This window comes from Chrysemys picta, chromosome 2 (genome assembly GCF_011386835.1).
Source record: "Chrysemys picta bellii isolate R12L10 chromosome 2, ASM1138683v2, whole genome shotgun sequence".
Classification (NCBI taxonomy): Eukaryota; Metazoa; Chordata; order Testudines; family Emydidae; genus Chrysemys; species Chrysemys picta.
Window position 1 is genome coordinate 120730604 of NC_088792.1, and position 24694 is coordinate 120755297.

Genomic DNA, 24694 nt, shown 5'->3' on the forward strand with positions numbered 1-24694 from the left:
TAGGGTTGGAAGAGACCTCAGGAGGTCATCTAGTCCAACCCCCTGCTCAAAGCAGAACCAACACCAACTAAATCATCCCAGCCAAGGCTTTCTCAAGCCAGGCCTTAAAAACCCCTAAGGATGGAGATTCCACCACCTCCCTAGGTAACCCATTCCAGTGCTTCACCACTCTCCTAGTGAAATAGTGTTTCCTAATATCCAACCTAGACCTCACCAATGCAACTTGAGACCATTGTTCCTTGTTCTGTCATCTGCCACCACTGAGAGCAGCCTAGCTCCATCCTCTTTGGAACCCCCCTTCATGTAGTCATGAAGGCTGCTATCAAATCCCCCCTCATTCTTCTCTTCTACAGACTAAATAACCCCAGTTCCCTCAGCCTCTCCTTGTAAGTCATGTGCTCCAGGCCCCTAATCATTTTTGTTGCTCTGCGCTGGACTCTCTCCAATTTGTCCACTCCCTTCTGTGGGGGGAGGGGACCAAAACTGGATGCAATACTCCAGGTGTGGTCTCACCAGTGCTGAATAGAGGGGAATAATCACTTCCCTCGATCTGCTGACAATACTCCTACTAATACAGCCCAATATGCCGTTAGCCTTCTTGGCAACGAGGACACACTGCTGACTCATATCCAGCTTCTCGTCCACTGTAATCCCCAGGTCCTTTTCTGCAGAACTGCTGCTTAGCCAGTCGGTCCCCAGCCTGTAGCGGTTCATGGGATTCTTCCTTCCTAAGTGCAGGACTCTGCACTTGTCCTTGTTGAACCTCATGAGATTTCTTTTGGCCCAATCCTCCTATTTGTCTAGGTCACTCTGGACCCTCCAGCATATCTACCTCTCCCCTCAGCTTAGTGTCATCTACGAACTTGCTGAGGGTGCAATCCATCCCACCATCCAGATCATTGATAAAGATGTTGAACAAAACCAGCCCCAGGACCGACCCCTGGGGCACTCCGACTGCTACCGGCTGTCAACTAGACATCGAGCCGTTGATCACTACCTGTTGAGCCCAACAATCTAGCCAGTTTTCTATCCACCTTATAGTCCATTCATCCATACTTTTTTAACTTGCTGTCAAGAATACTGTAGGAGACCATATCAAAAGCTTTGCTAAAGTCAAGATATATCACATCCACCGCTTTCCCCATATCCATAGAGCCAGTTATCTCATCATAGAAGGCAATCAGGTTGGTCAGGCATGATCAGTTTGTCAACCCAGTTTTTAATGCTCATAAGTAGAGCCCTACCAAATTCAAGGCCGTGAAAAATGTGTCAGGGACTATGAAATCTGGCCTTTCTCGTGAAATCTGGCTATTGTAGAGGGTGTTGCGGTATTGCCACTTTTACTTCCTGCATTGCCTTCAGAACTGGGCAGCCAAAGACCGGCAGCTGCTGGCCGGGTGCCCAGCTCTGAAGGCAGCGCTGCCACCAGCAGCTACGCACATGTAAGGGTAGCAACACCGCGACCCTCATGATTCCCATTTGGGTCAGGACCGCCACAGTTACAATGGCATGACACTTCAGATTTAAATATCTGAAATATCTGGGAGCTGTATTAGAGCACTTGTCCTCAGGACAACCATGCTGAAGCATGGAGGGATAGTGTTCTTGTTTCTGAGCCTGGGCCAAGTTTTCCTAAGCAAAGGAACAATCTTTACTGCAAACTCAACATATTGTAATTAGCTGGCAGATGGCACCTACATGCAAGTAGCCAAGTCCTGGAGGATCAATGGCCTAGAGGGCCAAGAAGCCAGACGCTTTCATGACAGCTGTGAGGAACCCAGGATAGGGTTGCCAGGTGTCCAATTTTTGACTGGAACGCCCAGTCGAAAAGGGACCCTGGCGGCTGCTGTCCGGGCCGTTAAAAGTCCAGTTGGCAGCACAGCGGGGCTAAGGCAGGCTCCTTGCCTGCCATGGCTCCGCATGGCTCCCAGAAGCAGTGGCATGTCCCCCCTCCAGCAGCTCCTAGGCATAGGGGCAGCCAGGGGGCTCAGCATGCTGCCCCTACCCCAAGTGCCGGCTCTGTAGCTCCCATTGGCTGGGAACCGCAGCCAATGGAAGCTGTGGGGGCAGTGCCTGTGGACGGGGTAGCACGCAGAGCTGGCAGGCTGCGCTTCCGCGTAGGAGCTGGTTGGGGAACATGCCACTGCTTCTGGGAGCTGCCTGAGGTAAGTGCTGCACGGAGCCTGCACCCTGACTGCCTTCTGTGCCCCAACCCCCTGCCCCAGCCCTGATCCCCTCCCACCCGCCGAACCCATTGATCCCAGCCTGGAGCACCCTCCTGCACCCCAAACCCCTCATCCCCAGTACCATCCCAGAGCCCGCACCCCCAGCCAGAGCCCTCACCCCCCTGCACCCCAACCTTCTGCCCCAGTCCAGAGTCCCCTCCCGCAGTCCGAACTTCTCAGCCCCAGCCTGGAGCCCCCTCCTGCACCCCATATCCTTCATCCCTGGCCCCATATCAGAGCCCGCACCCCCAGCCGGAGCCCTCCCCCCACCCCTGCACTCCAATCCACTGCCCCAGCCTAGTGAAAATGAGTGAGGGTGGGGGGAGCAAGTGACAGAGGGAGGGGTGGATGGAGTGAGTGGGAGCAGCCCCATTTTGGATGTTGGTGGAGGAGGGGTTCTGTGGAGGGAGGAAGGACTGTGCTGCTCTAGTTGTGGGCGTGGGTGTGCTTGAGTCTGAGGGAAAGGCGTGTGACAGACACAGCTAGACTGGTCCTGTTGTGAGCACTTTGGCCTCAGGCTCGTGTGTGTCCTGAGGGCAGGTGAAGGCCGAGGGGCTACGGAACCACAACCCCACTGGGATGGAGGCCCACACTGAGCAGCCACCAGAGGAGCAGCTAACTCACCAGGCTAGCGCATCTCAGTTCTATGTGCACCACTAATGGGGTTAGCAGCCTCGCGCTGTGGGAGGGGGCGGGGACTGTGCCAGTTTTTCACCATTGTTGAATTCCCTTAAGTTTCCCAGTCCCCTGGGGCCCATTGGTCTCTCCCAGCCCCTGCCCAACGATCTGCCATGTGAATGATTTAAACAGCTCCATGCGTGTAATGGTTTTGTGTCAGGAATTTCTGGACCCACATAAGCAAAGGTGGCAAATGCCCAAGTCACAGAGGAATAGGTGCAAGCTTAGTGCATCTACCAGCACCTGTGTCCATCAGAGAGGGATGTGGGGGAAGGGGCTGTTGGCGCTTGATTAGTATCAGTGGAGCCCTGTTCTTTCCACATGTCTTCAACCAAGTCAGGATTTATCAGCATGGTCTCCACAGAACAGCTGTAATAAGAGGAACCACATAGACAAAAGGGGAACCTCTCAAATGATCAAAAAGAGTAGGGACAGTAAAAGTATGTCCCAGTTGTAGAGATCACTGGTTTCTCCCATAAACTGTTTGGAGGCAAAACTAAAATCTTTTCCACTAGCTTGTGCTTGCTACCTTCATGTGCTGGCCAGTACTCAGCCTTTCCTATGTAGTCTGCCATAAAATGGTCAGCATCATCCAGGTTTTATGTTCAATGGCAGTTAAGTTCCTGGAAATGTTTTTGATAGATCCCCTCAATAAGGCCGAAGGTGAAAGAGATCAAGACTGGATGCTTTCTGCAAGTCACCCACAATTCCCAGTGGCTGCCTATATTTCACCTGGGCTTTTCCAGACAACATGGAACTAACTGAATAGCCCAGTGTATATTGAGCAATGCACGCCTTCTGCAACTCACTCCAGGCCAGGAGAAATGTCTCCAGGTTGAATTTGGGTCCAGTTATGGAGAGTTTGACATCAAACATCAGGATCCTCTATCCCTGGAGCTCCTGTTTACTCACCAGCAACTAGAATTGCCCATCTGTCACAGCACTCAACAAGGGCCTTTAACTTTTTCTTTAGCTGTGTCACAACTCTGCAATTCCACCTTTTACCCTTTGGAAGCATCACAGTTCCACATAATACCAAGAGTGTCAGAGCACCTGAAGATGCATCTGAAGAAGTGAAGTTTTTTACCCATGAAAGCTTATGCCCAAATACATTTGTTAGTCTTTAAGGTGCCACCAGACTCCTTGTTGTTTTTGTGGATACAGACTAACATGGCTACTCCCTAATACTTAAGTGTCAGAGCAGTCATCAGCATAGGGACTGGTGTTTTAGAAAGGAAAAGAAAACTACACAATTCAATTCATTCCGCCACACAAATGAAGGCTTGCGCAGCCACAGTGCAAACAACAGCTGGGCAATACTTTTTAGGACAAAACTTGTTTTTTTCCCCTGAAAAATGCAGTTTCAGATTGATGGAAACATTTTGTGAATTTGTGTCTAATTCAACCTCCCCCCACCCAAAAATTTTTTTCCCCAAAAATAGTCTAAATGTTTTATTTTAATGTTTTCAAAATGCAAAGTGTCCTCTTTTTGATCCAGAACAACTTTTAATTTTGAATTTTACTTCCATTTTATTAATTTTTGTAAAAAATAAAAAAACCTTGAACAGAAAATGAAATGTTTTATTTTGGGTCAAACAAAATGAGCTGAAATGATTTTTTCCCCTAGAACTTTTTTGGTTTGCAAAAAATTTCCAAAAAATTCATTTCAGGTTGATCCAAAAATAATTTTTACATTTTTTGTTTGGCTACTGAACAGAAAGGTTGGTCACTCTCACAGCTCTAGTACAAATAACAAAAAAGCTTCAACTTCCGGCTACTCTGTCAGCAGAGTGAGGTTTGCTCAGTTAACAGGACACGAAATAAGTTTGTTAAGAAGTATGCCAATTTAGTCTTCTCAAACTCCCAGCAATAACACTCAATCCCCTTCCTGCTGTGTCCCCACCCTCCAGGAGCAGTGCTGCCTGCTGGCAATTACCCTTAATTTTGATATGCCAGCAGGAGATTTCTGAGAGGAATGCTTACAAGCCTAATTGCCAGCAGCTGTGGGGACTCCAGCTGCCTAAAATAGGGTTTTAACCTTTGGCTTGTAAGTCTACATCTCACGAATGTCCACTGTGGCACGCATTCCTAGAAAAGTTTTGCAATCATTTGATCCAAATTTGTGTCTTGTAGCAGCTTTTTTCGCTTAATTATAGATTGTGAAAAGTAGTAGAGATGGTCAGAAGATTAAATGCTAGCATCCATTGTTTACCCTCAAACCATTTATTTCTTAATGATAAAAATGGGACATTGCATTGGAGCAAATCTTCCTCACAGGCTGGATGGAACAATTTGGCCTTCTTACAAGGGATTTTTTAATGTTATTTCCAGTATTTGATGCTTATAAGAATTTAACTAGCAGGCTGAATTTTCCAGGCTGTTTTTTTGGTTTGGTAAGGAGAAAACCAGATACACCTCTACCCCGATATAACGCTGTCCTCGGGAGCCAAAAAATCTTACCGCCTTATAGGTGAAACCGCCTTATATCGAACTTGCTTTGATCCGCCTGAGCGCACAGCCCCAGCCCCCCGGAGCACTGCTTTACCACGTTATATCCGAATTTGTGTTATATCGGGTCGCGTTATATCTGGGTAGAGGTGCATAAGGAGTTCTTTTCATATATGTACTTCTAATTACACTCATTGTGAATCACCTACAGAAAAAACCCCCACAAATTGTAAAAACCGGTGAAGTCAGGATTCATAATAAGAGTTTGTTTACTTCAAACTGAAGAACACCAGTTTAAATTAAAAGATGTCTTAGGAGAGTCATTCTTCACTGCAGCGCAGTGTGTCATAAAGAGATAAAACAAACTGAAAAAATACGATATATATTTAATAGAGCTATATTATTTGCTTTTAATTATGCAAATAGCATGCTATTTTTTCAGTTTAGAAGTCCCAGTAAAAGAAGTAGACTGATTTTTCCAATAAATATTATCCTCTGAGAGCTGTGAATTGAAGAGTACATTATATAAAAATATCAGTTATAGGTCACTGTGCTTGATTAATGTTGATGGGCATATAATACAAATCTGGCAGACGTCAAAATCTTGGCAACAATCTACACATGCAGTGCTGATTAATAGGAACACATAAATTAAAATAAATCATGAACATTCATTTCTTATTTACTGGTTTGATTTCTTCATGACCCATAAAATGCAAATCAGAAAGTGAGTAATGTCCTCCTACCAGAGAGACAGGAAGCAAACTAAAAGCTTTGTGACTATTTCTCAACATTGTAAGCACCTAGGGCAATTCCTGTCCCCGTTCCATCTGCTTGGTACCAGCATCACAGTTGGCTTAACTAGGCAGATCAGGAATCCTCCTGGCCCAGGGAAATCCCCAAATGGCATGGAGTAGGTTTAAATGGCATAGAGGGACTTGTGTCAGTGCACCTGGGTGAATTTCACCTTCATGAACAAATATGGATTTTGGGGAGTGGTAATCCAACCGTGGAATTTCACAGCAGCAGGAGAGTTTATAAAAACAGATTTGTTAAATCAGCACTTAAATTTCAGACTGAGGTATTATGTAAAGTGTGTGCTAACCTGGGCTTAACTCGTTTCTTTAGTTTACCCCAAATTTTCAAACATGGGTGCCTATATTTAGGTACCTAAACCTCTATTTAGACACCTGAACAAAGTGGTCTGATTTTTCATAGATGCTGAACATCCACAATTCCCATTAACTACAGTGGGAGCGATGGGTGCTAAATAGCTCTGTAGAGCTGCATGTTTGGAAATTTTGGGCCTTTTATATTAAAATTTGCTTGTAGAGTTGAGGAATGCTGTTCCACTTGCAATCACTCAAAGCCCTCAGTTACACATAATATTATCATTCCCTAAAACATAACTTTTAGTCTGAAGTCCTACATTTTGGTTATACCAATGCCACCCCAGACTTATTATTTTCTAATTCTGTGTATTTGGGAATCTCTGAATTCAAAAAGCCTACCATGTATTACAGGGTTTATTTACCATGCATCCTGTGCAAAGCAAGCCAGTCTATTACTAATACATTGATGGCTAAGTTACTGATGACCTTGCAAACCTGGCTTGAGCTATTAATTAAAACGTTACCAAACAAGAAATAAATATTAATAGCCCGACCAAACATGCTATGCAGTCTTTTCCAATTCTGTGATATAGTTTTAGATGGAAATAGTCCCCTACAAATGAGAATTGCCCTGTTCTTAGAGTATTAAAAGACTTAAAAATCTCATACTATAATAATAAAATAGTCCCTAGACAGCAATTACAGTAACTCCTCACTTAACATTGTAATGTTCCTGAAAAAATGCGACTTTAAGCGAAACGATGTTAAACGAATCCAATTTCCCCATAAGAATTAATGTAAATGGGGGGGTTAGGTTCCAGGGAAATTTTTTTCACCAGACAAAAAACTATATATTATATATATACACACAGTATACGTTTTAAACAAACCATTTAACACTGTTCACAGCTATGATGATTGTGAAGCTTGGTTGAGGTGGTGAAGTTAGAGGGTGGAAGAGGGTGGGATATTTCCCAGGGAATGCCTTGCTGCTAAATCAGTGGTTCTCAAACTTTTGTACTGGTGAACCCTTTCACACAGAAAGCCTCTGAGTGCGACCCCCCCCCCATATAAATTAAAAATACTTTTAAATATATTTAACACCATTATAAATGCTGGAGGCAAAGCAGGGTTTGGGGTAGAGGCTGCCAGCTCACAACCCCCCCAGGTAATAATCTCGTGACCCCCTGAGGGCTCCCAACCCCCAGTTTAAGAACCCCTGTGCTAAATGATGAACTAGCACTCGGCTGAGCCCTCAAGGGTTAACACGTTGGTGTTAATGTTGTTAATGCAGCCTCTATAAGGCAGCAGGAATGGAGGGGAGGGGAGATAGCATAGCAGACAGAGACAGACACACACCTTGTGTGTGGGAGAGAGAGAGAGAGATGCACACTGCCCCTTTAAGTAAGCTGACCCACTCTTAAATGCATTGTCTTTTTAAGTGGATCAGGAAGTTGAGACAGCAGCTGCTGCCCCAGGCTTTCTCTGTCTTTCTCCTTCCGTGTCCCACTCTGCTTTATATGGAGAAGAAGGGGTAAGCGAGGTGTAGGAGCAGGGGGGAGGGGGCCACCTGTCATTAGCCCCCCTTTTTCCTTCCCCCCGCAAAGCAAGCAGGAGGCTCAGGGAGCAGCTCCAAGGCAGAGGGCAGGAGCAGCACATGGCAGTGGGGGGCGGGACAGCTGAACTGCCAGCAATTGCTAGCCTGCTGGGCAGGTGCTGCACAGGGAACTTAGGGGAGAGGGGAGCTGATGGGGGCGCTGCCGGTCCACCCTGGTTCTAAGCCCCCACCAGCTAGCTGCAACAGGCTGCTCTTCCTGCAAGCAATGGACAAAGCAGGCTGCTGCCAAACGACGTTAGAAGGGAGCATTGCACAACTTTAAACGAGCACGTTCCCTAATTAATCAGCAACGTAACAATAAAACAACGTTAACTGGGACGACTTTAAGTGAGGAGTTACTGTACTGAAAGAATTCCAGCCTAGTAACCAGTGTATCTTGCCACCCTGTAATCGCTAACTGAGAGCTAGTATAAGGCCTGGGGTTTGTGAAAGGTGAATCTCAAATATATTATTGCCCCAGATGTGTACAGCCACAAATGTGATGACCTGAGGCTGAGCAGCTGGAACACCATAGGATTCATGTGAACCTGCAGCTAGAGAACCACATTGATGCAAGCTGTCACAGATCCCAACACGTTGAGACCCGTCCAGGCCATAAAAACCTGCATCAGAACAGACACCTGCGCCCTCTGCTCCAGGATGCCGAGTATTGAATAGGTCCCCAAATAAACCAGCTCCTGAAAAGAAGCTAGAGCAAGGTTGGTTTACCTCCCTTCATCACCTCCCTTTCTCCCCCTCTCCCCCCACAATTCCTGTTTCCAGGAATCAATGGCCCCAGTTTAATGGATCCTATCTAATGCAATCCTACAGTAGTTTTAACAATTGTCGAAGTGTGCGTGGATGAATGGGCCTTTCCTTCAAAGGACTGAAGCTAGGACCACCATGAAGTTGGTGAACATTTGATTGGCTGCAGCCAGGCAGAGCTCTGAACTCCTAATGGCATCTCAGAACAAAAAGAATTATCACAGCAAATTCTGGTGGGCTAGTTGAAAATTAATGTGCATATGTTGTATTTATTTTGATGTAATTTGAAGAGTCTGTTTCTGACTGTATGCATCATGCAGATCAAGAGCACAAAAACTTTCATCTACAATTACTTAAGATCACAGGGTAAGTACTCCAGGTGAACAGGATGAGCCCCAGAGGAAGGAATTTATGGTGTTATGATCCAGGATTTAATGGAAAAAAGCAGACACTTAGGGCCTGGCTATGATCTCAGTTATACTGGTGTAAATCAGGAGTAACTCCACTGAAGTCAATGGAATTATACTAGTGTAAAACTGGTGTGAAGCCAGAATCAAGCCCTTAGGGTCAAGCGTATATTCTGTATATTTTGGTCCAATGTGTCTCAAAACATGTCTTCAGCTACTATGATGATTGTTATAAAGTGATACTTCATGTCCTGAATTCCCTTCTTTTTGTGTAGATCTTTGAGAAAAAGGAAATGGAAAGAAGGAATCTCCCCAGAGCATTGAGACATATAGCTAAGTGAAGTGGTGATTAGCAACCAGAGATCTGAAGATGAGAGTACTTTTAGCTTGGCACAGCCCTGGGACAAACCCCATATGACTTGATCCTCTTAGGGCCTAAACACTTCACTGGATTTGCTTCAGTGTTCTAAGTCCTCTTCCTCCACCTCTCTATTTAAAGGCTGCAGATTCTAAGTAGGGTATGGGGTTGTGGGGGAGAATTTTACTTTTGTTTCAGAGAATCAGGTAGTTTTCCTTGAGTGAAATAAAGGCAGCATTGATGGTTACCTATAAAGAACACTAGAGGTTGGGAAGAGAAAGTGACTGGACCATAAAAGCATCTTCTCTTGTTTCATTGTAGTTTGGCTTCAAGGTCCAGTATCTCTGCCTGGTCTTTGGCTGCCATTTAAGATTTCACTTCCTTAGCTCCATCCAGAGGTGGGGTTTCCTCCATTTCAATATATTCTAGTCAAGACAAAGCTTTATCACAATTCTATATCAAGTCTTCACACTTGGAGACCTTGAACATTTATGCATGGTTTACTCCCCTAAATGAGATGAAAAAGGCACTGGATCACACCACAAATAAGTTTCCTCCAAAGAAACCTGCTTTCTCTGGTTACTGGTGTATCCATAGCAGAACTGAAGAGACTAATGAGGTGTTAGATTGGAAAGCTCTTGGACTTTTACAGTTTGGCCATGTGCAAGCCAGTGATAATGAAGTCCAATTATTTCTTTAGACGTGAATGTCTGTGAAAACCTCCCATGGACCAGATATAGGCCAGATGAGTCCACCAAAATTAGATTTTGGTGCATTAATCATTCACTGAAATCTGCTGAGATGGCCAGTTTTGAGGAAGCCAGCCACCTGTGTGTATCCCAGTGAACTGGCCTCAGAGACTGAAATCTGCACATAGGTTCAAGAAAGCTCTAACAATGAAGTTTTCTTGTGTTCAAGCCTTTGGCTAGAATTCTTCCATATGGTTTTCTTTGATTTTAAATCACTATAATATTATAGTGCTAGAAAATAAAGCTATCAGTTTGATGTAGAAAAGCCATGAAAATAGAGGGTGGGTAGGTTTGGGAAAAGGAACAAGAGGTGCCCATGAATCTACAATAAATAGATTTACCTGCTCCCTAAAATAGCCTAATCCAAAACCACCATCACCTCCTGTTCATGGAGACACCGAACTGGAACCTGAACTCAGAAGCTGTTTGCTCCCAGAGAGGTTTCTGCTTCTAAAGGGAGAGTCCAAAACTACTGAACCAATCCAAATTTTGTTCCAGAAAGGAGTAAAGGGAAAGAGGAAACAAGAAGATACGCTCATATTCTGCACTGCTAAAGGGTTAGAGAAGAGTCACCTTTTACTCTAGATAGTAAATCTATACAGTTGGGTCTCTCCCCTGAATAGATTACAACAAAGCTTTTAGTTTCTTTCCATTTGCTAGAAGGTTGTATTAGCCACTGCCTTGCCACAATACATGTGGTTGTTTGTAAATATGTGACAAGATCCTGCAAATGGACCTGCCTAGGAACATGCCAAAGAGCTCCATTACATTCAGTGTGGCTCTCTGCAGCTGTAGGATGTGCTGGGTGGATCCCTTTGCTGAACATAGTTTTAACTCTGTACACCCAAGACATGAGTCATGAAGAAATGACTAACATTAGGTGATAATCAAGATTTTTCTTTTGCATCAAAAGCATTCACCAATTGTTTCCTAGGTTAAAAATATTTAAAAAGAAAAAATGTTTGGATTGGCTAACATACAGAAGAAACCCTGTATCTGCTGGTGACAATGTTTCATAATTAAAGGTCATCTGAGATTTCTGCATTTTTTGAAAATTAATTCTACAAAGAGCATGAAAAAAATGAAAAGCACTTTAATAAAAAAGACACAACCTTATTTATTAATGTTGCACAATCATATCTTACATACCAGAATAACAAGGTCCTCTTGCTACCACTGTTATCTCTTTCTGATGTTTGCAAGCAGCTCTCCTGAGGAAGCATTCATTTTGGTAAGTGTCTCCATTTGATCCACAAACAGGAATGTAATTTGTATGACACTAAAAAAGAAAGTATCAAATAAATTCAGTCATGCAATCACACATGAATAATCTTTAATACAATACACATGAACATATAGGAAAATAGTCATGCAGAAAGGTAAACTGTCAGACTGCTTGTTAACAGTAAATCATCATTCTGTTTGGTTAAGAATGACTTCAAATATCCTTTCATGGGCCATGGGAATGATAGTCTCTCTGTATAGGCTGCAGGGATTAATTTAGCAGGAAAGATTAAAATAATTAAATATGTCTAGCGAGGCTGTATAATGACTAAGGGGAATACAATAATCATCTACAAGTATTTGAAGGGTAAAAACACCAAGAAGGGAGAAAAGTCCTTTAAGGTAAAACAAGAATGTATAATTAGGAGTAATGAAATGAAATTGAGCAAAGAAAAAATTAAGGTGAACATCAGGGAAGATTTCCTGACTGCAAGATTTAGACTATGGAATTGTCTTTCAAGGAAGATAGCAAAAATCCCATCCCCTGAATATTCATACTCCTATTTAGTATGTGATTTTTTAGTTTAGTCAACATCTGTCATAATACTTTTATATTGTTGTTATATATCAGGAATCAGCAACCTTTGGCACATGGCCCATCAGGGAAATCCGCTGGCGGGCCAGGATAGTTTGTTTACCTGCAGCGTCCACAGGTTCGGCCAATCGCAGCTCCCACTGGCCATGGTTCACCGTTCCAGGCCAATAGGGGCTGCGGGAAGCGGCAGCCAGCACATCCCTCAGCCCACGCCGCTTCCCGCAGCCTCCATTGGCCCGGAACGGTAAACTGCGGCAGTGTGCCAAAGGTTGCCGATCCCTGTTAAATATCAAACGATATTGTGATAGGTCCATTTAAAAAAAAGAAAGGACAATATATTAAATCAGTGTTTCCCAAACTTGGGACGCCGCTTGTGTAGGGAAAGCCCCTGGAGGGCTGGGCAGGTTTGGTTACCTGCCGCGTCCACAGGTTCTGGCTGATCGCGGCTCTCACTGGCCGGCGTTCACCGCTCCAGGCCAATGGGAGTTGCTGGAAGCGGCGGCCAGTATGTCCCTCCAGTGGGAGCCGCGATCGGCCGGACCTGCGGACGCGGCAGGTAAACAAACCGGCCCGGCCCGCCAAGGGCTTTCCCTACACAAGCGGCGTCCCAAGTTTGGGAAACACTGCATTAAATAAATCAATGCCCACCATGAAAGGCTTTGGCATAGTATTTTAGTAAGAGCTGTCCCATCCTAACAAAGATGGAGTAAATGTCTCCTGTACCCAGTGTACATAAAAATAACGTAGAAAACATACTGTAACCACTCCACCTTCCAAATACCCAGGGAAAGAAATACCAGCCCACTCCCAAAATCAATGAAAAAACTCCCAATAACTATTTAGGGTTTGATCCAACTCTCATAGTACACCACTTTCTGATCCATAGTACCACAAGGAAAAACAGGGACTAAGGCCTGGTCTACTCACAGACATTGCATCTGTTTAACTGCAGGTGTGATGCTAAACTGATTTAGCTAAACTGATGCTAGAGTGTCTGCACACAAGGTTGTACTGGTATAAATTTTATGTTTAGACAAGCCCCCAAAATGCTCTGATGTCTGGATCAACTTCTTTGACACTGCAGTTGTTTGTTTATTTTTCAAATGTGTATACTTGTTTATCAAAATCACTTTTGGCATACAAGCAATCAAAATATTTCATTTTTAAAGTTAATTTTAAAGGAAATTATTCTTCCTTCCCTGTCACCCAATCAAAAGTAACCAAAAATGTAATAAACTCCACACACAGAAGCAACTCACATTACTGCTCTGAAAAGTGCTCATAGCATCTCTGTGGTTCTTTTAATTTATTGAGCAGCCTTGGCCTGTGAACCTGTCAGATCTCATACTAAGCAGGGCCAGGGCGAGTCATTGCTGGAATGGGAGAAGTTTTTTGGAGAACTATATTTTCCAATGCCTATGTGTATTCCCCACGTTCAATCTAGATGTTGCTGTGTGCTATTTAAAAGCTACCAGTTTCCGCTACATTTCAGTGATATGTGAAGTGATGCCTGCTTTATAGTTTGTTTGTGTTTTTAATGCTTTGGGAACATTGGATGACATAAATGTCAATCATTTTTATTTTATTGAAATCCTGCAAAATAGCCTGTAAATTGCTCTGCAAGGATCAAACACTGAAACATCTTTATCAAAAGTGTAGCGAACACATTCTCCCCTAGTGAGCACAAAACCAAAACTATCCTTTTAATGTTTACAGCTGCTGAATGTCAGGACATCATTAAAATGTGCAAGGTCACTGCAGGGAGAGCACTGGAGAATCCCCTAGCTACTTGCACGCAACCTCATTTGCAAATGTAATTCTGGAGTTTTAAACGTCAAAATATCACCTAAACTCAATAGATGTGGTGAAAGAAAGAAAGAAAGAAAGAAAGAAAGAAAGAAAGAAAGAAAGAAAGAAAGAAAGAAAGATTTGTTCATAGATGGACTAAATCCCCTGGCGCTCTTCCTTCAATGATGTTACGTTTGTTTCAATGACATCCTTATATTTGACAGCAAGTCATTTCCAAAAGCGCTTCTAAGAGGAAATGTTATGATGATCCATTAGTACTTAAACTCCTTAAGGTTTAAAAACCTAAGAAGAAACAAGACTGGGATGTTGGTCACTGGTTATTCCTATACATTCAGGGAAAGAATCTCTCATGTGGAGGAGCTCAACTCAGCAAGGAGAGCGGGGGGTGTCTGGGACTTGGTTACAGCTCCCTGAATATGAGGGAAGATCTGTGCCTGCCATTATTTAAAGCAGCTTTGTAGCTGCTCTGTTTAACAGTATCCCATTCGTCATCCAGAACATCTCTGATGCGGGGAGCGGAGGGGGTGGACAAGGGGTGAACAAAGTGGATCCACCTCCATCAGCTTTACACCAGCTGAGAACTGTTCTCCAATAGGGACATTTTCAGCTAGCTAAGCCAGACCCTAGTTTCTTTAGTTACGAAACTGCCAAGATAGAACAGATCTTTGAAAAACTGCAACATCCCTGGAATATTCACTGAAATTTTTATTATCTATTTCTCTTGCCAGGCACGACTTTTCAATTTATATGCAGAACAGCTGAAGGGACACTGTCAAGCTGGTTCTGTGTGGTTGTTATTTTAATAAGTCTTTAATTTGGGATATTTTGGAGGTGCCAGTTGAAGCTCCTTAATTAAGGTTGAGTTGAGTTTTGCACTTAAAACAAGTATTCAACCTTTTTGTTACATATGAAAAATACACATATTTTAGCAAGGGGCATTTTCTCTTGAATCCCTCATTCTGTTTCCTTCTTTTGGTGGAAACCGATTTTACTGCTTGTAAATTCCTGTGTGCTAATAGCAACTTTTAAGTTAAGCTGAGGAGGTAGAAATGTGCACCAACAAAAATACAAAATGTTCTAACACTCTGAACATTGTAAACAGAAATAAGATAAGACAGAATAACCAGTGACTGTGTGATTTATTGATTCAAAAATCATGAATCAGGCACCCCCAAATATCGTGAGATTGTCTTTAAAATCATCATATTTTTAAAAGTAATAAATGTTGTGTTCTTGTCATTTGCTTTCTGGTTTTCAAACCTTCAAAGGATACTCCGGTTACATTTTAAAGTTTTTTCCCCTATGACTATTATGGCTAGAAGCATACTTTAAAAAAATGAAAGCTGAGATTCTCACGACTCCAGGAGCTGGGTTTTTTTTAGAAAAACACCAAAATATGAGCCTTACAATAAAATTGTGAAATTTGGCAACAATGCCAACTAGTCATAGGATGGCTCCTGATTTAGCAGTTTGAAAATAATTTAGCACTCTGTATCCAAGAATTTAGAAAGCTAAAGAAACCTGAGTATCTTGCAATCATTTTAGATTCCGGTGCTACAAAGCTGGCCATAGAGACAAGGCACAAGTTTACTAAGAAACCTGATTTGAAGAAAGGTAGTTTTGATGGGCATATTTGATAAGGGCGACCTGTAGCTTTACCCTCATTCAGAACAGTAGGAGACGGTATCCTTTTTGAAAGAGGGCAGTTCTTGGTAGAATTCTCTGAATCGAACATTATCCTTTGCTAAGGGAGTAACTTTTAGTTATGGAGAATAACAGGGAAAAATGAACAATAATGCTTTAAAAATTGTTCAGATGTAGCCTGTGCTGAAGGTTTTGATGTGTTTTAACTATATGGTAAGTTTGGCAAGTCTGTGTTATTCTGTTAGGATCATTAGGGCCAAAAAAGGGTTTGATGCAGGGTGATGAATGTCTTAAAGGAACTATTTTTTAATTCATTTAATTCCTAAGATAACTAATGGATTTATTTGTATGATCTCAGAAAATTCATTCTATCCTCAGAGTCAGTGCTATAAGTTTGGGGAGGATACACATATTCTCTCCCTCCCTCGTGAACATCAGATGTACGACACCTGCTCTCCTACCCACCCTTAGCCCCACGCTGCAGAATGTCCTAATGAAGCTGTGCTGGGGAGTTGGCTGGGAGCATAGTCCCTCTAACTCTCTGTCAGGGTGATTCACAACCTGTCCCAGTACATATATTTAGAATCTAGAGAACATGTCTCATCAGATTACATAAATATTTAGGTAGCTGAAACTTTAAAATTAACACACTTCTCAGTGTTCCTATAAATAGCCCAATATTTCAAATCACAGTAGATACAAAAGTGCAAAGTCCTTACCTGAAACTGACATGCACATTTCAAGCCATCTCCATCTTCTTTACACACTCCCCCATATTTACATGATGATTCATCACACACTCTTACATCAGACTCCCTTACATTTAATTCTGTAAAAGGGAAAAAAGATGGATAATGTAGTGATTTATTTTTTGGTATAATAATGTCAGCTTCATCTTTAAACCAGTAATTTTCCCACGCAGATATTTTTTAAAAAGTCGATACTCTTGTTCCATATGCTGTGTGCCAACTGGCAACCAGAGGTAGAGCTGTTCCATTGGCACTGTATGTACAGCTACATTCTGCCTCACCACACAAACAGCTCCAGAACAGGGGCACACATACACTGCCAAAACAGTTATTGTCTTCCATATTCTCACTAGCAGTGCTCTCCCCAATACACAAATGGCCCATTCCCCAGCAGATAATAGCAGGAGTCAATATACACACACAAATAGATAGACCATGTCCCCTCTGCCCCTTCTGCTTTTCTTGTCACAAAGCCTGAAGGAGGAGCCATGCTGTGGATTTTAGTGGGGGCTAGAATCTAGAAAACATCTTTCCTGCCTTCCAGCCCAGGAGGCAAGCCACACTGTGATCCTTCAGATTGAAAACATTATAAATATGTACAATATTATTATTATTGATTGATTAGTATTATGGTAGCACCTAGGAGCCTCAGTCATGGACCAGGACCCTGCTGTGCTAGGTGCTGTACAATAACAGAACAAAGTGTTTACCCTGCAAAGTGAAGGCGTGATTGTAGCAGGGATAAGAGTATCCATGTTAGCTTTAGTCTAGCTGGCGTGGGCAAGAGTCACAGTGTAGACATAGTGGCATGGGGTTCAGCATGGGCTAGCAATCAGAGTTCAAGCCCTACTCAGCTTGCTAGCCCAGGCCACCCATTCTACACTGCTATTAGCACCCATGCTAGCTAGATCAAAGCTAAGACAGGTAGGCCTACCCCTGCTACAATCACACCTTCACGTTGCAGAGTAGGCATACCCTAAGACCTTTGTCTACACTGGAACTTCCTCGGCAAAACTTTTGTCATTCAGGGGTGTTAAAAAACCACACCCCCAAATGACAAAAGTTTTACCGACGAAAAGCGCCAGTGTGAAGAGCGCTTTACTGGCAGGAGTGCTCTCCTGCCGACAAAGCCACTGCCACTTGTGGGGGATGTGGCAGCACAGCCGTGTCGCTAAAAGCAAGGTAGTGGAGACAAAGCCTAAGACAAGAGACAACAGACTGAGCAACAGACAGACAGAATTGGGGAGCACAAAGAAACAATACTGATCAGCCTCATAGGCAGTGGTCTCAGCGCACCAGCTGCCTAACTGTTGTCAAGTTTTTTGTAGGCATCACATCAAAGAAGAGCTTTAAGGGGGGATTTGAATATTATTAACCCCACACATAAACATGAGCATGCAGAAGAGAGAACAATGAAAAGTAAGGGTGGGATTACTTAAAGAGCTCAGTGCTTAACTCTCACTGAAGACAATGAAAGGTTTCAGAGTAGCAGCCGTGTTAGTCTGTATCCGCAAAAAGAAGAACAGGAGGACTTGTGGCACCTTAGAGACTAACAAATTTATTAGAGCATAAGCTTTCGTGGACTACAGCCCACTTCTTTATATGTTCCATTCTATATGCATCCGAAGAAGTGGGCTGTAGTCCACGAAAGCTTATGCTCTAATAAATTTGTTAGTCTCTAAGGTGCCACAAGTCCTCCTGTTCTTCTTTTTACTGAAGACAATGGGAGTTATACCATTGACTTCAGTGGAAGCAGAGTGATACCAGCACTGTGTGCTTTTAAAAATCCCACTCTAACAGTTTAACGCAGTGGTGGGCAACTTGTGGCCCGTGAGCCGCATGCGGCCCATCAGGATAATCTGATTGCGGGCCACGAGACAGTTTGCTGACATTGACCGTCTGCAGGCATGGTCGCCTGCAGCTCCCAGTGGCCGCGGTTCACCGTTCCCAGACAATGGGAGCTGTGCGAAACGGCGGCCAGCACGTCCCTGTGGCCCGTGCTGCTTCCCACAGCTCCCATTGGCCGGGAACGGCAAACCGCGGCCACTGGGAGCTGCGGGCGGCTGTGCCTGCGGACAGTCAATATCAGCAAAATATCTCGCGCCCACAATCAGATTACCCTGATGGGTCGCAGGTTGCCCACCACTAGTTTAACTTGAAAACATTCCTTTAAAAGGAAAAGGAACTTTCATGCTTTGGGCTAGGTTTGTGTTAGAGACCTACAGAGCTCTACAATAGTACAAACCACAAACACAGATCCGTTTACACCTATGTTTTTCAGAACTTGCTTTACCACTTTTGATAATTAGAAGACAACTATTCAGGGGGACGGGCTGAATAAAAGCAGAAGTTAAAGGAAAGAAGAACTTCTCACTATTCAGGAGCTGTGAAATGTAGATGAAAGTTAAAAACAAAATAGTTATGATCATCATTTACAGGCCAATGCTGGTGGCAATCTTGCTAAACCTGCTAAAATGTCAGTACTCAGGCACCACAGAGACAGACAATATATAAAACAACAGGCGATGTCGTCACTGATGACATTGGTAGTGGAAATCCAATAGAAAACATATATAGAACATGCTTCCATCATCCTTTGATACCAGTTTAAGAATGAAAAACATATTGCCAGACTTTCTAAGGTAGGTGGTGTGGAACTGTGCACATACCTAGTGCACACTACAGTGATGTTACTCTAGGGGGCAGCATGAGCCAATAGGTTGGGCCCTGGGCTTGGAGCAAGGAGATCTATACTCTACACCTGGCACTAGCACTGACCTGCGGGGTGACCTGGGGCAAGTCATTCTACCTCTCTTTCCTCTAGCTTCCCCATCTGTAATATGGAGATAATTATACATATCATCTTCTGTAAAGTGCTTTGAGATCTACAGACAAAAGAGCTGTGTCAGACCTCGATATTATTAGCTGAATGATGAAGCACCATTGGCACCCCCAAATTAGATAAACATGAAAAGTGACTGAAAAAATAAATATGGATTATAATCTATCATTCTTGAAGATATAAATGAAGATTTTAATGTGCTAGTTAACTATCCTGGTTGCCACACCAACAATGTGCATGTGTAGTAACCTGCACCCTGACACTAGCACCTGCTTCAGTTGTGATGCAGCAGCACAGAATGCTGTCCTGGGGAGAGAGACGTCCAAGGAGAGCGCAGCTCGAACTGGGGAGGGGACTTGGAATCCACCCGAAGGGGCAGTCAGAAAAAGCTGTTAGAGAGAAGGAGGAGGATGGAAATGTGGAGCTAACAGATGAACTGGAGCCTGGGTAGGGGGAAGGGATAAAATAAGAGAAGAACAGGAGAATAAAAGCAGAGGACTAGGAAGTGAGAAGGAGGAAAATAGGAAAGGTTTCAGATCAGGAGAAGCAGGAAAAAACCAGACCTGCGTACATGAGCAGATGCTCTTAGAGAAGGGAAGAAGAGGGAAATCAAATCTACAGACTTACCAGAGAGAGAGTATCCAGGGAAAAAACTGAAAGGAAATATAATTGGTGAAAAAAGAAATTGATGAAAAAGCTGTGTTAGATGTAAACAGATCCTGGAAGCAATCAACAAGAAGCCCACCCACAAAGGACCTAAAAGACATGAACAGAGAGAGAGAGTGATTGTGTGAACATGTATTGACTGAACACAGTTCATAGGCGCCTAATGGACAAGTGAGGGCCACTAGGTGAATAAACCCCACTTGTGGATAAACTCGTTGAAAAGAGGGACAGCCACAGGAACGCTGAATCGAAGAAGCACTTCAAGCTGGAGAAAGCAAAGAAGAGGACAGCAAGAGTGCAGCTGTACTTACAGCCACGGAGAGGAAAAGTAGATTCTTTTCTGAAGTGACACTGTATTGTAAAGTAATCTCTTTTATTCTTGTTAATAACAATGTATGTGGTACTAACCACACAGCATGTACAAGCTCACAAAGGTTAATGAGATGGTAATGTATAGTTTATTATTATAAATAGTAAGTCTTTGGTAATATTTTATATTATTTATGCTCCAGACACAATTTTGGTGTTTTCCCTTATAAAGTTTTAAAATTTTAAAATTATCACCTTTGTTTTGGTTTGTCTCTACCTCGCCTCATAGTTAGCATAGCCTAGCCTAGCCAGGTCACCATATGTGTTCTCAAATGATAACTGTGATGCTGTGTATAAGAAAGGTGACCATTTATATCACTGTTGTTACCACTGTTACACAATTTCCATAAATCTTTTACAAAGTGTATCATGTAAGATGTCAATGGAAAAGTTATGGTTTGCTAAGTATGATTATCTTGTTCATATGCATGTATTATCTTTATATTGGAAGTTATGAATATTTGCTATGTACCTGAATCTTAAATATGTTTTGTTCTTGGGTGACACATAGATTTACACCAGGGCTAGCCAACTATGTGTTGATGGCCCATTAAGGACACTCCAGTCTCACAATGGCTCATTGAAGAAACGCATCCCACCCAGTAGGTCTTCCTATGGATGCCTCAGGCAGCGAGAAGCCAGTGGCCACTCCCTGTGATTCAGCAAACCATGTAAGAACATGTGATATGCTCATGTGACCCTGGACTCCATCTTGGGCCAGTAACTTTTCATACAAATGGACTGAGGGCTTTGTTTGGGACAGTAAATTTTCATGCACATGGCCAAGGATATAAAACACTCCTGAAACACCTCAATTTTGCCTCTTTCCTGCTCCAATTCTCTGGACTGTGGATTTACAACTAAAAGGGGCATCTTGAACTATGGACTGAGCAACTTCCAATCTCCTGGAAATTACCAGAGACACTTTACAAGCCAGCAGCCTACTCCATCACTGCTACAAACCTGATATAAGGACTTTGCAATCATATGTATGTATATGATCTATTAACCATTTATAACTCTCTTCTTTTCTTTTATTAATATATCTTTAGTTAGTTACTAAGGATTGGTTGACAGTGTACTATTTGGGTAAGATCTGAAATACATATTGACCTGGAGTAAGTATCTGATCCTTTGGGATTAGCAGAACCTCACATATGGTGACTTGGGTTTTCAGTAACCTCTCACTATATTAGACCTGTTCGTCTGGATGGGAGTCAAAGGCTAGAATCCCTACAGGGGTCTATATGTGGCTTCTGGTTTACCAGTGTAGTACTACAGAAGCTCTTTTGTTACTGGTTTGATGAATCTAATTATAGACTAAACCACCAGTTTTGGGGATTGTTTGCCCTATTTCTCACAGACTGCCCTGAGTGAGGCATTCTGAGTATAGTCCATCCCAGCACCTGGTCACAATAACATTAATCAGATGTGATTGCTTCACTGTAGGATCTGAGTTAATGTGAGAGAACATTGCAGCTTTTCAGTTTAGTATGCTTGCAATTTGCTTCTGAAGGAAATGGTCATTTCTTTCTCCCCATAAAGATCTATCCCATGAAAATGAACAAATGATTAAAATTAATTAAGAGGAAATGGTGATGTCATGCCCAACAGAAGATTGCACCTTTTAATGATAATACATTTCAGATAATATGATTTGCAAAATGAATGATCACATGGATAAATTATAGTGATAACAACTTATTTTTAGGAGTTAGAGAAACTAAATATATATGGGCTCCAAATCTGAGTTCCTCCATTCCTGCGTTGGGCTCCCTGTAATCTGGGATCATTTAGGGGCCTACTTGGCCTATGGCATCAGCCAGAGAAGTCCCAATGATGCACTAACTCATGTTTACTTTCTGTGCCCCCCTATGATGTTCAGTCCTCACGTGGGAACCCCCTTAATGGAGGAGTATTCCCCAGAGGCAGTTTCCAAGCCTTTAACAAAATTCAACTACCATCTTTATGCTGACAACTCACAGATCTATCATTCTATCCCAGACCTGCGGGACATGGATCAGTGTTCATGCCCCACTCCCCATCAGTAGCCAGCTGGGACGGGGAAGCTAATGATCCAACCAGGGGACCAAATTCAGTGATGAAACCTGGTCATGTGTCACCTGAGGCATGTTGCGCATACACTAAGAAGAAGATCCCAGTTTTGTTTCCTTCTGTCTAAACTAACATCTGACCTGTCTCTCTGATGTCTCCTTGTGGCTGTCTAGCTGTCAGTGCAAGCTAAATATGGCTAAAACCAAGCTCTTAATACTCCTCCACTCCAAGCCCTTCCTGCTATCTTCTTTCTCCAACACTGTGGACAATGATGCCACCCTGCCCGTAACCTGAGTGTCATCTTCAACTCGGACCTCTCTCTAGATCCTCACATCCAGGCTCTGTCTAACTCTTGCAGATTCTTTCTGCATCACATCTCTGAGATATGGCCTTGCCCATCCACCCACACAGAACTCTCATCCAAGTTTTCATCATCTTGCATCTTGACTACTACAACATCCTTTTCTCTGGCCCGACAAATACATTTTGCTCCACTTAGATTAATTCAAAATGCTGGTGCAAAGTTCATTCTCTTAGTCCATCACTTTGACCGTGTCATCCCTCTCTTTGCATCCCTTTTTTGGCTCCCCCAACCTGTCTGTATCCATCTGTTGTCTTTTACCTAGATTGTAAGCTGTTCAGGGAAGGGACTAGCTCTTTGTTTTGTTTGTACAGTGCTTAGCACAGTGGGATCCTGGTCCACGATTAGAAGTCCGAGGTGCTACGGTAACACTAATAATAAACAATAGCCCAGAATAAGGGAGCTCCTGCAGCCCAAACCCCTCATCCCCACCCCCACCCCAGATCCCGCACCCCTAGCCAGAGCCCTCACCCCTGCCCCCCAAACCTGTGCCCCAGCCCAGAGCCCCTTCCTGCACCCTGAACTCATTTCTAGCACCACCCCAAAGCCCGCACCCCCAGTTGAAGCCCTCACCCCCTCCCGCATCCCAACCCTCAATTTCATGAGTCTAAGAATCCTGTAAGCCACACACTTTCACGTCTCCTGAAGCTGAGAATTCCACCCGTCTGCAAGGCTGAGTCCTTGCTCTCTGGGCACACCTTGTTCCTTCCTACTCATCTGGCTTAGTTTTCCTCACAATGAGCCCTATCTCATGCATTATATTATGAGAGAAAGCAATAGAGCCCATGGATCAGCCAAAGGTTCATCTAGCCCAATATCCAGTTTTCTGACAATAGCTAAATGAACCATTGGTCTGACCCACTGTGGCTGTTCTTATGTTCTTATTATTATCATCATCAAAGGGACGTAGCCTCCTTTCAGATCAAGTATTGATCTCTGGCAACATCCTTCAGATGGTCTGGTTGGATGTTCTGTGTATGTCCATCTCGGGCAATCTTACTGCACCACTGAAGCCTTTGGCACCCATGTGATCACTGACCATTCCTGGGTAAATGAAAACTAAAAATAACTCAAAATTCAAATTTAAAACAAACAAATCCCAACCAGTTTCACCAGATCGATTCAGGATTCACCTGTCTGTCTGTGACGTAGCAGCCTAATTCCCATTTTCAAAAGAGATTTAGAAGCCTTTAGAAGGAATCCTTCAGATGGGATGTCTCAGATTGTGTAACTTACATGTCCCTGCAGTAATTTAGACTACCTTACATTGATCTGAAGAAAAGCTCTGGGTATGGAAATTGTAGTGGCTGCCGGGGACTCACTATGGAGAGAGCTCTGTGGAAAAGATGATACAATCTTTTGTGGGTATGTTCTGCAGGGCCAGAGGGAGGAATACACCCACTCTGCCAACACCCAAACAAGAGGGTGCCCGTAGTTTCTCCCCACGTGGATCCTTATCTGACAGATATCCCGCTGCAGGATTCCAGAGACGAATCTCATTTCTCTGGAGGCAGAGGATCTCACTGTCCATGGGGGAGGGGAGGGATCTTTATGCAGATGTGGGATGGAGAGGAGGGGATGAGCAAAGGAAAGGACAAAACTAGCCCCAGTAACTCACTGGGTTCTGGGGGAGAAGAGGAGCTTTAGCCTGAACCCACTTTTACCAACCAGATTTACTGCAAAGCCACTAATGTAGCTCTGTATGAATGCCCCAGGAGAAGGGAAAGAGATAAGAATCAAATTAAAACAACAAAGGTAAAACTGGAGGACCCACTCTCAACACCCCAAAAAAGTATCCCCTGAAGACCAGGGGAAGACAGAATGAAACATTAGAAGCATACTGCTTATTTTTAGGGGGCAGATTGTATTTGTTTCTTTTGGTTTCAATTCTAAGCAATGGTTATAAAATGTACAAGTGGGATGGACTATCATCAAGAAATAAATTAACAGATACTGCCTATTCATGGAAATGGAACAAATGGTCCTTTTCCAATGCTTTATTATGCACCTAGGTACTATGGTGATGGGCATTTTTCAGTTA

General features: G+C 43.3%; 1 protein-coding gene across 2 annotated transcripts in view; it reads right to left on the reverse strand.

Annotated features, from left to right (window-relative positions):
* TMEFF1 (transmembrane protein with EGF like and two follistatin like domains 1) overlaps positions 1 to 24694 on the reverse strand; it is a 209828-nt gene that overhangs the window by 71043 nt on the left and 114091 nt on the right. For both annotated transcript variants that reach the window (XM_005296567.4, XM_024106196.3), the window contains exons 2-3: positions 16331 to 16440; positions 11489 to 11618 (exon numbers count right to left, since the gene is read on the reverse strand). In XM_005296567.4, coding sequence (XP_005296624.2) covers positions 11489 to 11618; positions 16331 to 16440 — 240 coding nt within the window. The remainder of the gene's footprint in view (positions 1 to 11488; positions 11619 to 16330; positions 16441 to 24694) is intronic.